General features: G+C 32.8%; 1 protein-coding gene across 1 annotated transcript; it reads left to right on the top strand.

Annotated features, from left to right (window-relative positions):
• The first annotated feature begins 12,381 nt into the window (after positions 1 to 12,381).
• On the top strand, positions 12,382 to 13,440 carry LOC131063827 (protein RETICULATA-RELATED 3, chloroplastic-like). The gene has a single exon (XM_059212351.1). The coding sequence runs from the start codon at positions 12,382 to 12,384 to the stop codon at positions 13,438 to 13,440; it is 1,059 nt and encodes a 352-aa protein (XP_059068334.1).
• Positions 13,441 to 14,088: the final 648 nt, after the last annotated feature.

Genomic DNA, 14,088 nt, shown 5'->3' on the forward strand with positions numbered 1-14,088 from the left:
TTGTGTTTTCATTGATGTCAACCATATTTATCCATGTTTTTTTATGTTTGGTATGTCATCCAAGTCTACTGGTTAAGTCTAACCGGTAATGGATTGAATTGGATTGAGCTGGAAAGCAAAAATGTCAAGTGATAGTGAACCGGTAAGCAGGAACAGAGGAGGAGATGATTGCGGTAGTGATCCGTGTTGAGTCAAGTGTTGCGGTTTGGAATGTGTGCTTATGACATCACAAGGAGTCTATGACTTGAACCACATCATGTTTGGAGAATCGAAAGTCATGTTTGTTATTGACTGTTGTATAATCAATTAGGGTTTGAGAACCGGTATCAAGATCTTTGACTGGTGATGATTTATTGTTTGGTGGTGATTCTTTTCATGTTCATAAGTTGATGATGACGTGTCAGAATCCATGTGAAGAGATAAGATGTTGTTTTGGCACATACAAGGATCAAATTTATTGGGAAGCAACGAAGTGCTTAGCAGAATGTGTTAAGGGTTTGACATCTTATTAGATCGATGTGCGGTGATGAGTTATGATCATTCAACAACTGTAATTGTCTTGTAATTTGTTGTAATGATCTGTATGGTGATCTGTAATGATATGATATGATCTATGATGTGGATTCATTATAGGTGAGGGTTTTGTAACCGACCTAATTGTAAAATGTATTTAGGTCGAGTTTGAGAAGGTTGAGTGTGTTGGTGATCAGAGAAGTGTGTGTGTGTGTGTGTGTGTCAAACCAGATTGAGATGTCTTCATGAGAGAAGCAGATTGGAGCTGACAAGGATATGTTATAGCAAGATATGAAATGATGAGTCCAGATCATTTATTTGTTGTTTCCTAACAATTGCAACAACATTAAAATCCCTTAACCAGGTAGGTCCTAACAGGCCTAATCTTGTAAATCCCTTCACCGGGTGGCTCATTAGTTTGGGTTTAAATCCTCCAGCGAGGTTACTCCTAACAGGGTAAAACTTCTAATAGAGCTAAGTTGTAAAATCCGTTGACTGGGTGACTCCTAATAGGGTCTGCTCTTAATCGGGCATTGTTGTAAAGCTCATAACTGGGCTAGGCTCCTAAAATGACACATTTTGAAAGAGTGCAATATTTTGTGGGTACCAATTCCCACTATGGTCTTTCCCATTTGGGTTTCCACATGAAAAATCTATGTGTTCATGTTGTGGATGGATTATGCATTTGATGTCTTTACTATATTTTCTTAATGGTGAACATTTAAGTTGCTACCAGTAATGTTTTGGTCAATCTGCATTAAGTGATTATTAGATCAGCTAGCGATACTGGGTATGAAATGTTTTATGAAGTATTGATCAGATTGGTGAATTCTTGTAGTTTATTGTTAGCACCGATTCACCCCCTTGTCAGTGTTAACCAGATCCTCACATTAACAATTGGTATCAGAGCATTAGGTCCTTTTTGTGTGCAAAAGCTTAACTGCTTGAGGAAAAGATCTGAGGAAGATGATGAAGAAAGAGGGTCCCAAATTCATTAAGGAAAACTACCGGATATGGAGTGATAGAATGAAGATATATATCAAAGGTATGGGTGCTCAGTTTTGGCAACATGTTATTACTCAGTATGTACCTCCTACCAGTCCTTTGACTGCAGACCAGTTGAAGGAGCAACAAGAAAACATTCAAGCACTAGAAGCCATAGTAAGTACACTGACTGATACTGAATATATTGATGTCCATGGTTTAGAGACTTCTTTTGAAGTTTGGGAGAAGTTAGAATTAATCTATGGTGGTGATAAGCATGTTCAAAAGGCTAAAGAAGTGAGTCTTAGAGGAAAGTTTGATGATATGAGAATGATGGAAGGATAAAATATTACTCAGTATGGACAGAAGATTAAAGAGGTTGTCAGTGGAATCAAAAGTGTTGGTGGTACTATAGAAGAAGACATTGTTGTGAGTAAGATGCTTAGAACCCTATTGCCTACATATGCCATCAGAGTGTCTTCTATTCAAGAGTTGAGGTCAGTTACTAAGGATAAGGTTACTATTGATTCTTTGATTGGTAAGCTCATTGCTTTTGAGTTAAATAGTTTTGATAACAGTGTACCTAAGACAAAATCTTCTTTTAAAGCATCTGTATCTAGTGTACCGATGAGAAAAGGAAAAGATGTTTGTCAAAGTCATGAATGTAGGCCAAGTCATCTTGGTGGTAGTAAAGCTGATGTGGATGATGAAGGTAATCTGATGGAATTTGAAGCTCTATTGGCTAAAAGACTTCCTAGAGGTACTGGTAAGTGCAAAGGTAAGTTGCCTCTCAAATATTTCTCTTGTAACAAGATAGGACATATTGTTGCACACTGTCCTAATAATGATCAAAAGGAAAAGTTTAGAAAATATAAGGGGAAAGGAAAGAAACAATGTTATGTTGTAGTTGATGAAGGTGCCACTGATGAGGAATATGAGGATGAAGACAAGAGTTAGTCGATCCCTTTTGTGCTTTTTCCTATATGTTTTGTGACGGTTATCCTTTCTTGGGGGCATTGCATTTTGGTAATGTGCTTGTCTTTTGGGTGCATGCCACCTTAAAGCTATTGCTCCTAATAAGGCGTACACAATTTCTTTAATGTGGGTGCATACTCTCCACTCAACATTACACTTTATGCACACACCAATGCCATGTTTTCAATATTTAAGTTACTTTGCAAATTGGTCCTTTTTCTTTGTAATTTGGTATTTCAAAATTTCCTTTTTTCATGACTCATTGTAAGCACAAAATCTTACTAGGCCAACATAGTTATGCTCTTTCCCTTGCATGTGTTGACCCTTTTATCTCGATATTAAAGTAGTAGGATCGTTAAGTCCTTAGGTGCTTGGTGTGTCTTGTCTCTTTGGTATCTTGGTGAAAGTTTTTCAATTCATCTTTGTACTTTTCCATGAATATGGGTGTAGTTTCATGCTATTGGTAAAGTGGGGGCTAAATGTAGCGTTGTAAATGGTATCCAAATACGATTTTGTCCTCACCTAGACCTCATCTTGGCATTTTGTCTTTCAATGCCTAATGACTACTTTAATTTTGTTCACACCTTTTGAAAACTTGCGTTTTCACTTCCCCCTTTGTCTCCTGTCCAAGTTTGAGTCCTGATTCTCAAGACTAGGGCACCAAACTGCCTTGGTCCTCCTAATCAAGACCCAAATTTGGTCCCAACAATAATCAGATCAAGTGGGCTAGAATTTAGGTCTTGTGTCATCCTATTATAGAAATTCAAATAATTTTTAGATGATTAAGTATAAAAGGAGGCCTACCCCTCTCATTTGAAGTCTAAGCCTAAGTTGAATCAAGATCCTAATGATACTCTATTGTATTAAATTCAAGTGAACAAAAAATCAAGCATTCATTAAACATTCAAGAAGAGGTCAAGCCAAGTTTAAGCATTCAAGATGGAATCCATGATCAAACTTCCATGAAGACATTCTTCATTACATCCTAAAACCCTTGTTTGAGGATTTAAGCAAGATTCATAAAGGAATCAACTTCAATTACAAGCATTCAATTTCAGATCTAGCCTTTCCCTCAAAAGGAAAACATCTTGTTGCTATTCAGTTTTATTTCTATTTCAATTATCATTTTAATTTCAAGGTTAACTCCTAAATAAAGGTTTGTCCCAAGGCAAACCCCTATCCACAACCTCTCCCCTCCCACCCCCCCTGCCCCCCTCTCTCTCTATGTGTAGGAAATCAACCGAGGAGCTGTGATTGAAGATTCTAACATAATTGATAATGATGAATAGGTTTAGATTTTGAAGGAGCAAAAAGTGGAGGACTGGGGTGACCTACCACCTCGGTCCCGAGAATTTTGTCTGATCTTCCAATAGTGGATCCAGTGTATCTCCTTGATCCAAAAAAGATCTCGCTTGCCAATCCAAGAGTTACAAGACCAGAGCGACCTACCACCCTGGTCTCGACAATTCAACTCAAACTTTCAACATCAAGTTTTGATCTTATCCTTCTTGTCAGATCCCTTTCTATGGCTTTGTCTGACATCTGTAGCATTTTGTTATTATTGTTTTGCTCTAATTGTCCATTGCTTTTCCCTAGAATTTACAATTCAAATCAAATTTCAACTCAAGAGTCAAAAGTGGGAGACAACAAAAAGGTAAACTTAATTAGTATTTCATCCATTTTCCTAATTGAATTGTGGCTAGATCTATTGAATTTACCCCCCTCTTTTAATGTAATGGTTAATTTGATCAGATTACTAGTTTTATTATCTTGATTGGTGACCCCTAACTTTATCATCACCCTACAATGGTAAGCAACATCATCATAAGCTTATGTACCAAGGTCATTTGGATTCTTGTCTTGGTTATCAAATAATTATATACCTTTTAATATAGGAAAGTATGAGCGTTTTTAGAAGAATCATATGGGATGTAGGGAATTTTTTAATATAGAGGAAAGATAAGTGTGACTAGATAAATTGTAAGACTTGAATAATGAATTCTCCAATGTTAGAAGTATGGTAGCTGTTGCACCAAAAGATCGACTTGTTAATGCTTGATAAAACCACTACACTTATATAATCCACATTAGGCGATTAAGTCGTGTCACAAACTCGAGTGCTACGCTGCACAACACAAGGAGACCAAGGGTTCACACCTTGCAACAATCCCCCCAGCGCAAGCGAGAGGGTTTGAACCTGTGACCCAAGCTCTGATACCACTTGTTAGAAGTATGATTGTCATTGCACTAAAAGATCGACCTGTTGATGCTCGATACAACCACTAGACTTATAGAATCCATGGGAGGTGGATAAGCCATATCACAAGCCCGAGCGTTGTGCTACACATCACAAGGAGACCAAGGGCGCACACCATGCAACATCCACAACCTAAGATCTCTTGCCAAACAAAATAATCTTCCACGAGAGAGAAAATGGCAAAAATAACTTGATATATTATGGATTCTTTAACGATTTATCAAATTCAAAATTGTACATAGGATACCTTGCTTATAGAGTCAAGGTTGGGACATAGGATTAGACATAATTATGACATTTGTTTTAGTCCTTTGTTACAATACAAATAACTTGATAATTAATTATTAAATGAACCAGGACTCTGAATATTAAATATTAAAAGATAATATAAGATCTTATGACAACTAACACCATATAGAAAGATTCCCTAGGACCAAATTAAACTTAAATTTATGAATATCATCCCACTAATTAACTAGTTAGGTAAAATACCTTATTCAGATTATCACCCCCCCTTAAATGCAACTTAGGCAGTAGTAGATTGTTATGCAAATGATGTAGAAGATTAACATAATTATGGATCTTAACAAGTATATATAGGAAATACTCAAGAATATTTGCAAGAAATAATTAGTATTGAATCACCAAGTGAGAAGGCCAAGTAAACAAATAATTGCTAAATACAAAATATGTTCTCAATAAGATGACACTTATGTGTGAGAAAACACCCAAGGAAATTCATATGGTGTATAATAAACCTATTAGATTAAAATAATATGATGAAACCTTTTGGGAGTAGGAGGAAATCCTAGAGATGGATCCTACTAGATATTGTTGAAAAATATATAGGTTCTAGTGTAAAAGGTTGGGAAATTCATTCTCTATCCAAATAATAAAATACAAGGCTTGGATTACTATAACATGAAAGTATGAAATTACGTTGCCGTAACATGGAAGTGCCATACTTAGATCATTTTCTTTATGATGTTGAAAACCAACCTTTATATCATGCTTATTCACACTAGCTTATGTGAACTTATAACATCAATAAATAAACACAACATCATTACATAGAGGCAAAGAGACACAAATCAGCAACATAAGAACATCACATAATACATGATTTACATGGAGAAACCCTTTCCAAAAAAAAATCCACCAAAAAAAGAGGCCAAGTATATATTATCAATAAACAAATGCTTATTTATTTATTTTTCCCTATTCTTATTTTAGCTTCTACATTGTGCTTAAGCTTTGTTCCTCATTATCTTATATCACTTGTATATTTTCTTGTGTGTCATGGTGAGATTATTTTCTTACATATAACTCTTTATTTAATTTTTCATGCTTTCCCAAACGTGTCGTTTGATTTACGTCTCCTCTTATACTCTGTGTTTACCATATATGCTTCCATATACTTCCTTGCTACTTTTCATGTTCCTAGGTTCCTACACTTTTTATGTTCCACATTTACTACCTTGGTTAGTTTGTGTACCTTGCTAATTTACTAAGCTACATGATTTATGATGTTACCATGTTCCTTATATTCAATGATTATGATGCTACTTTCATGCTATGTTATTCTTATATTTATAATGATTACATGTTTATGCAACTTATTGTATTCACACCCTAGATGTGATGATCCCTATCATACTTAATCTTTTGATCTTGTGATTATTTATTGCGATCCTTATTGTGCCTATATATTTATGGTTTTGTTTATCTTTTTTTTTCTTTCTAATTATTCATTCTACTTCATAACAAATAGTCATTATCTTGCTACATATGACTCAAATTTTTTTGTGATTTTAGTATCTTCTTTATCATCGTGTTGTCACTTATGTGTTAAATTTTCTTATCATGCTCCTAGAGCTACCTTATTGTCTAATTACATTAGGAGAATCATGCATCCTTCATGCTTATATTCTTATTAGTTGATTACCTTGTTAATTTTATCATTATTAAATAACATTATTTTTATCATAATCATTTTCATATATCATTTTCTAAAAATGGTTACTTGATTCATAAAATCATAAAATAGTTTCATTTTATCATATTGCTATCAGGATTCAATTGTGTAGATTTCGAGTCAAACTCATTGAACCATGTTTCATGACTAGTGGTTCACAAGAACCCATCTCTCATGAGAATGAATAAGACACTTAGGACTCATTGCATCTAGGCGATGCTCATAGAGGTGAAGCATTGGGCATTCCTGAGAGGTCACCCATCCCAATACTACTCCAACTCAAGCACACTTAACTATGAAGTTTTCTCCAAAGTTAAGCACACTTAATCTAGGTGTTGTTCCTTATGAATTGTTCATTTTAGAACCTCTTTAGTTTCATTTATCAATCATAAATTTTAGAACCAAGTATGTGTAACCTCTCATCTAATGATCAGTCTCAACTACTTTACCTAGATTAATTATTACTATAAATTTGACTTTATTTAATTAATCTAAATTTATATAATTTTCTTTTTATTTCTAAACAATAACATAATTTAATAATAATTAAAAATAACATATAATTCAAACTCTTTGTTACAACTAAATAATCCATACTTATTTAACCATTCAACACAAGATGAAGAGTGTTTTATACTACAAGCATGATAAGATAGTTTCAAACATTACATGATGTAGGAAACCACTTTCTCTAAATGTGTTCTCCAAAAGTGGATTGGAGAGTTGGATCTCACTAGAAGAAAACACAACTAAATAATCCATACTTATTTAACCATTCAACACAAGATGAAGAGTGTTTTATACTACAAGCATGATAAAATAGTTTCAACCATTACATGATGTAGGAAACCACTTTCTCTAAATGTGTTCTCCAAAAGTGGATTGGAGAGTTGGATCTCACTAGAAGAAAACATCTTTCACTAAACTTACCTAATAAGTAGGTAGAGAGTTGAATCTCATTTTCCTCTAAAATCAACTGAGAAGTGAACACAAAATAAAATCTTATTACATCATATAAAAAAACCATCTTTCTTTGAAAATATCTAACAAGTGAATGGCCTTGAGATGTATTCCATTACATAAAGAAAACCAACAAGTGAATGGCCTTGAGATGTATTCCATTACATAAAGAAACCACTATCTAACAAGTGAATGGCCTTGAGATGTATTCCATTACATAAAGAAAACCACTATCTGTAAGCTCATCCAATAAACAAATGGTGGAGTGGATATCATAGCATTGTAATGTTGCTTGAATTGTATACATCATGATTAGCTTCCTTTCTTGGAAGGACCACTTCCCAACCAATGATAAATGGTTTATAAAGCCCACTCACCCTTCCATTAAAAACATTGGGCACAAAAACTTATATATTAAATAAAGAAGATGAAATTGTTGGGAGATATAAAAATATTATGCACATATAGCAAAACAATAGGAAAGCATATAATTTAGTGGAGATGGATATGACAATAGAGAAGGAATTTTGATCACCCCTTGGGGAATCAGCATTTGACACGTGTTGTACATTTCACTATGAAAAGATCATGTCATAAAAGTGGGTGGGAAAATATATACCATTGCTATAAAGGAACGACAAGGTGTAATATTCTTTCTTGCTAATTGTTTGTAATCTTGGCTCTTCTTTTTGGTATATATATATATATATATATATATGGGTTTTAATGATGTTTTATGTTAGAATATAAATTTATTAATTATTGTTTGCATTGTTAGGTGTAATGGACAAGTTCAAAGAAAAGTTGGGTGATCATATGTTAGTACTTGTATTATTAAGAGGTGTAATGTATAAATTTATAAGAAAATTAAGAAGATAGGGACATGTATATTATGAATAAGTTTTTTAATTAAAAATTAAGAAGATAGAAACATATATATTAGTATATCTAATTTAAGAGGAATATAGGTAAAGTTCATCAAAAGATACCATATTTGTTCATTATCCCATTTAAAAGATTGCTAAATTATTTTATTGTAATCAATATTAAATCAAATTATATTATTATGTTTTAATATATTCTTGTTATTATATTTTTGTGTTTTTACATTTCTATTAAACTCTTTACAAAATCAAAAAAGCTTTTAGTACCAAATTATTATTATTATTATTATATTATAATATTTTTTTGTATTTCTATTAAACTCTGGACAAAAGTAAAAAAATCTATTAAGACTATTAATATTATATTATCATATTTATCATTATATTTTTATTTTATATTCGTTCTTATCCTAATAAAAAAGTAGATTTTATGGAAGGACACTTTCAATCCTCCATAATTAATGATATTATTTCTAATCTATTATTATACTGCTATTTTATTATATTATATATTTAAATAATGTAGAAATATTTTTTCTTTTTATATAAAAATAATAACTTTTTTTGTTTTTCATATCACATGAAATTAAAGGCTTCCAATGGAGGTTTTTGCATCCATATGTGGGTATAAATCACTTAATTCATTAAAAAATTTATATATGATACATAAATAATATTTTTATATTCATATGGATTATTAGGTAAAAGTTAGTTTGTGAAAGGACCTAAATCTTTGTACAACAATGAAAATATATGCATCAAAGGATAACAAAAATAAATGAAAACAATAATCTATCATAAGTAAGAAATAAATAGTGTATTTAAAGTCACAAATGAAAAATAAGACAACAATGAACTGACAATGCAAGAACACTATTGTCACCAACCTTACTGTTGAGATGAGTAGAGCTCCTTCAAAATGGTCATTGCATTCCTCCCTTGGTAATTTAAAGTGATCTAACATCCCTCAAGAATTCTAGGTGATCTTCTATCACCTTAATATCCAAGTCAATAATCATGCCCTCTTTTTGCTTCATAGGGTTCCTTGTCTTTTATCTTGGGCCCTCTTATTTATTTTTAGCACATTTTCCTATTTGCATTGCTATACTAGGGGTAGAGTTCTTAATGGTGGTTTGGTTGAGAAGGATAATCTTATCCAAATATATTTTTGAATTTCAATGGCTTCTTTTGAGCCTACTTAATCAAGAGTCAAACCCTTCTATACCCTTGTTAATTTCACATGTATCTTTTAGTTCTTATTTCAATTATCTTCTTTGAACTCAACATAGATCTCAAATTGAGATTGTTTCCCATTAATGCATTGATTTGATTGATTCAGTTTAATGTTTGGTCTGTCATTTTTATTTATAAACAAATTGAGTATATGTTGAAGATTATAATACCTCTTGAGTGATTCCATTTTTAAAAATAAAATCCGTACTCCTCTTCATCAATAGCAACAAAATCCATACAATATAATAAAATATTAATTAGTCATTGAGAATATATCTTATAAAAATTATAATATTTATAATTTAACCAATACTATAATCAATCAAGTATGTTTTTAAATTAATATATAGTTAATTTATAAATTACTCGCTATTGTCTAAGAGGTTGAGCTTAATTTTAAAATATTGGGCTTTCATTGTGGAGATCCAAGTTCAATTCCCCATATAGACATCTAAAGTGTAATTCCAAGTTGTGACTCTTGGTCTTCTATAATTGGCTTCTAGTATGGATGTGGTTTCAAAATAAAAAGTGGATTTCTTGGCAGGGACCCTTGGTCTTCTATAGTTGGCTTCTAATATGGATGTGGTTTTAAAATAAAAAGTGGATTTCTTAGCAGTGACCCTTGGTCTTCCATAGTTAATTTCTAGTGTGTTTGCTTGTAAGAAGCTTGTATTGCTTTCTTATAGATTCTTGAATGAGAAAGATATGTGTACACTGTAATCAATATGTAATTCAAAAATTACTCGTTAGTAATATACATTATTAATTAATATTTAATAAGTAAGCCTAATTTTTAGACTAGTCAACCAAAATACATGCAAATAGCTTGCAAAAAATAATTTATATTAACTCAATGATGAATTCAAGGCTTATATTTTTTGAAAATAAATATTAGTTTCATGGTTGAAAGATGAACAAATTGTGAAGTTGGTGTTAAAATAAGGATTCCTTGGGAGTAGGAAGGGATCAAGATAGTTTGTAAGTTATCTTGAGATTATAAATTATTGTTTGCATAGTGAAGGATCAATTTCATGGATCACACATAGAAATATTATATACTTATAGAAATGATTTGATAATTTGCACAATTATATTTTATGTTTCACTCAATGTACCTCGACTTCTTCTACATTTTCTAATATCTAGGGTCAAAGGAATTATCATTTTCACACAAGGTGGCATGTTATCTTAAGGTCAAACATGAGAAAATTTAGAGAAAAAATAAAAAGAAAACTTTGATAAAAATTCAAGGACATCACTCTTAATCCATGCATATGCTCTAAGGATAAATATGATAATCTAGATTAATCAAGATGTTTTGTCAATCAATTTCAGGAGAATGATATTTGAATTAATATTTAGATCTCCAAATTAATGCAATTGAATATATTTAAACACAAGTACATAGTAATGATTTTTTTCAAATATGTGTTTAGTTAGATCTATGTACGAAAAGAATGAGTTCAAGTCAACCAAAATTTCAAATTTATAAAGGTTATTGATCACTTACCTCTACTAGAGGGACAAAATTTGACCAATAGAGCAATAATCTTCCTTGATTAATGAGAAATGAATTAGGGAAAACAAACTACTCTCCCTTGACTTTTGGGTTGAGTGCTCTAATGTTTGTTGAGTTCAATCAATTGAGGTTTATTTTCACCTTCAAACTTCTCATCCAACTTAGCATACTTATGTCCCTGGAATGAGTTCATTTACATTCTTTTATCTATCTTATGTCCCTAGCATACTTACGTCTGGAAACGCTATAGATCAATTCCTTTATCTACCTCTTAATATTTATTGGACTTTTTGAAGATTTTCCAAAATATTTTTTAAATACATAGTCACAGGATTCTTCCAATAGATCTAGCAACAATCATGAAGTGTGATTTATGTTAGCATAAGGCAGAAGTAGAAAACCCTTTTATCATCTCTTCACAACTATTCAATCAATTTAGTAGAAGACTCAAAATTAATAACATAGACACACAAATCACATGCTAAAAAGAAACCAATTCCAAAAAAAATATACATAAATATTTCTCATAAATAAAAGATGAAATTTAATGTATGTGTGAGATTTAAACTAGTCCCAAAAAGAAGTAACACCTATAGTTGTGCACTAAATCATGTTTATTGGTGTGCTGATGTGGCATTACATAGTTGATTGTTTTTTCAAATTTAATGCAATTTTTTCTCAAATAAATGTTCACATGACACTTTTTGTGCTCCACTTATAAACTAATTGTACCCATCAACTATCCTCACTATTAAACCCTGCTCCAATAGAAAATATGCTCTAATGGAGAATCCTGTCCCCTAAAATACTTTCATGAAAGTGGGTCCAAAGCATAAGAAAAAAGGACAGACGGCATTAATTATTTACCCTAGGTCCTTTATATATGGTAGTTGTTCTCTTTCTTCAGGATTGCATGTTTCCATTCATTGAGAATTTTAGACTCCCCATGATTCTCTGCCCAAATTTTGTTTGCTACTCTTACCGAGGTTTTTGCTAGGGTTTTTACCAGAGCGCTTAAGGAGATTCTTGGTTAGATTCTTCTTGTTTTAATCAAATTTTTCCTTTACCCATATTTCTCACAATGTCACAGTTGAGGTGCTCAATTGCCATATCAGGCAAATCAACGGCAACCCCAAGCTTGCCCAACAACTCAAGAACCCTAAAAACTCCTAACCCTATCATCCGCCATGAAGCCCTCAAGATTGTTGCAGATGGGTGTGAAAGTATCAATCTCAGTTCATTGCGTAGAAGGGATTTGAGAACATGGGTATCTGCACACCCAGATATCCAATCTGGTGGGGGAGATGCAGGCATTAACAACAATAACAATGGTGGTGGTGGTGGTGGTGGTGAAGGGGGATCATGGGGGAAATCAGATGACAATGGGAGTAACAAAATCAAAGGTGGGCTTTTGGGTGCTTTTTTTCAGGGGTGGAAAGCCAGAGTGGAAGCAGATCCATTATTTCCATTCAAGGTCCTGATGGAGGAGATAATTGGGGTAAGTGTAGGTGTTGTTGGGGACATGGCATCCAGGACCAACTTTGGTCTCAATGAACTGGATTTCATTTTTTCCACTCTTGTTGTTGTAAGCATCGTCAATTTTACCCTCATGTACATGTTGGCACCAACAGCATCAAGAGTTCAGACTCTCCCTGGTATATTTGCAGGCTGTCCCACAAGCCACATGTTTGAGGCAGGGAGCTTCAATGTCTTAGAGAGGATGGGTACTTTTGTGTACAAGGGAACCTTGTTTGCAGCTGTTGGGTTTGTTGCAGGGCTTGTGGGGACTATAATATCTAATGGTTTGATCAGTGTTAGGAAGAAAATGGATCCCAACTTTGAGACTCCAAACAAGGCACCACTAACTTTGTTGAATGCTTCTACGTGGGCTGCTCACATGGGTTTGAGCAGCAATTTCAGGTACCAAACTCTAAATGGCTTTGAATTTTTGCTTGCTAAAGGACTTCCTCCTATGGTCTTTAAGTGCTCGATGATTGTGCTTCGGTGTTTGAACAATGTGCTTGGGGGAGTTTCTTTTGTACTGTTGGCTAGAATAACTGGAGCTCAAAGAGTAGATGAACCCCTATCGCTGGGTGAAGATGAGAAATATAAGTTGTTAGATCAGGTTAAGGATGTGTAGTTGGATCAATCTTTTTGAATTGAAGGTTTTCATTGGGCTGGTGTGCTTTTGGGCTTTGTGTTCTTGTTGGGCTGCTATGTTCTCAGGTCTCTGACCTCCATCAAAATAATTATTAAATCAATACTGGGACTTTTTATACATTTTTATATGTACCACTTACTTTTTATACATTTCCCATGTGTGTACAGTGTACCTATGTTGTATACTTTTATGACGTCTTTATGCTTCCTATGTTTCATGCAACTTATGATGTTTATCTTTCATGCTATTTATATGGCATGATTATTTCACTTATGATGTCTTTATGCTTTCTATGTTTCATGCAACGTATGATGTTTATCTTTCATGCTATTATATGCCATGATTATTTCACTTATGTTATTTTTATGCTTTCTTTTTTTGTCCATCTTATGATGTTTATCTTTCATGCTATTTATATACCATGATTATTTCACTTAAATCTTTAATATTATGATCTTAATTCCCACATGTATGTGTGGTGCCACTTTATTATTTGCTTAATGTTATATGCTTCTTATTCTTACATCTTATGTTACATGTTTCTATATAGTCATCACGTTCATATCTTACAATATCCTTTTTATATTAACAAGTTTATCAAATGCTCACATACCTATATGTTATGAT

Source organism: Cryptomeria japonica, chromosome 10, assembly GCF_030272615.1.
Source record: "Cryptomeria japonica chromosome 10, Sugi_1.0, whole genome shotgun sequence".
Lineage (NCBI taxonomy): Eukaryota > Viridiplantae > Streptophyta > Pinopsida > Cupressales > Cupressaceae > Cryptomeria > Cryptomeria japonica.

Coding starts and splice junctions, on each gene's coding strand:
- LOC131063827 (XM_059212351.1), top strand. CDS start 12,382: ATGTCACAGTTGAGGTGCTCAATTGCCATATCAGGCAAATCAACGGCA.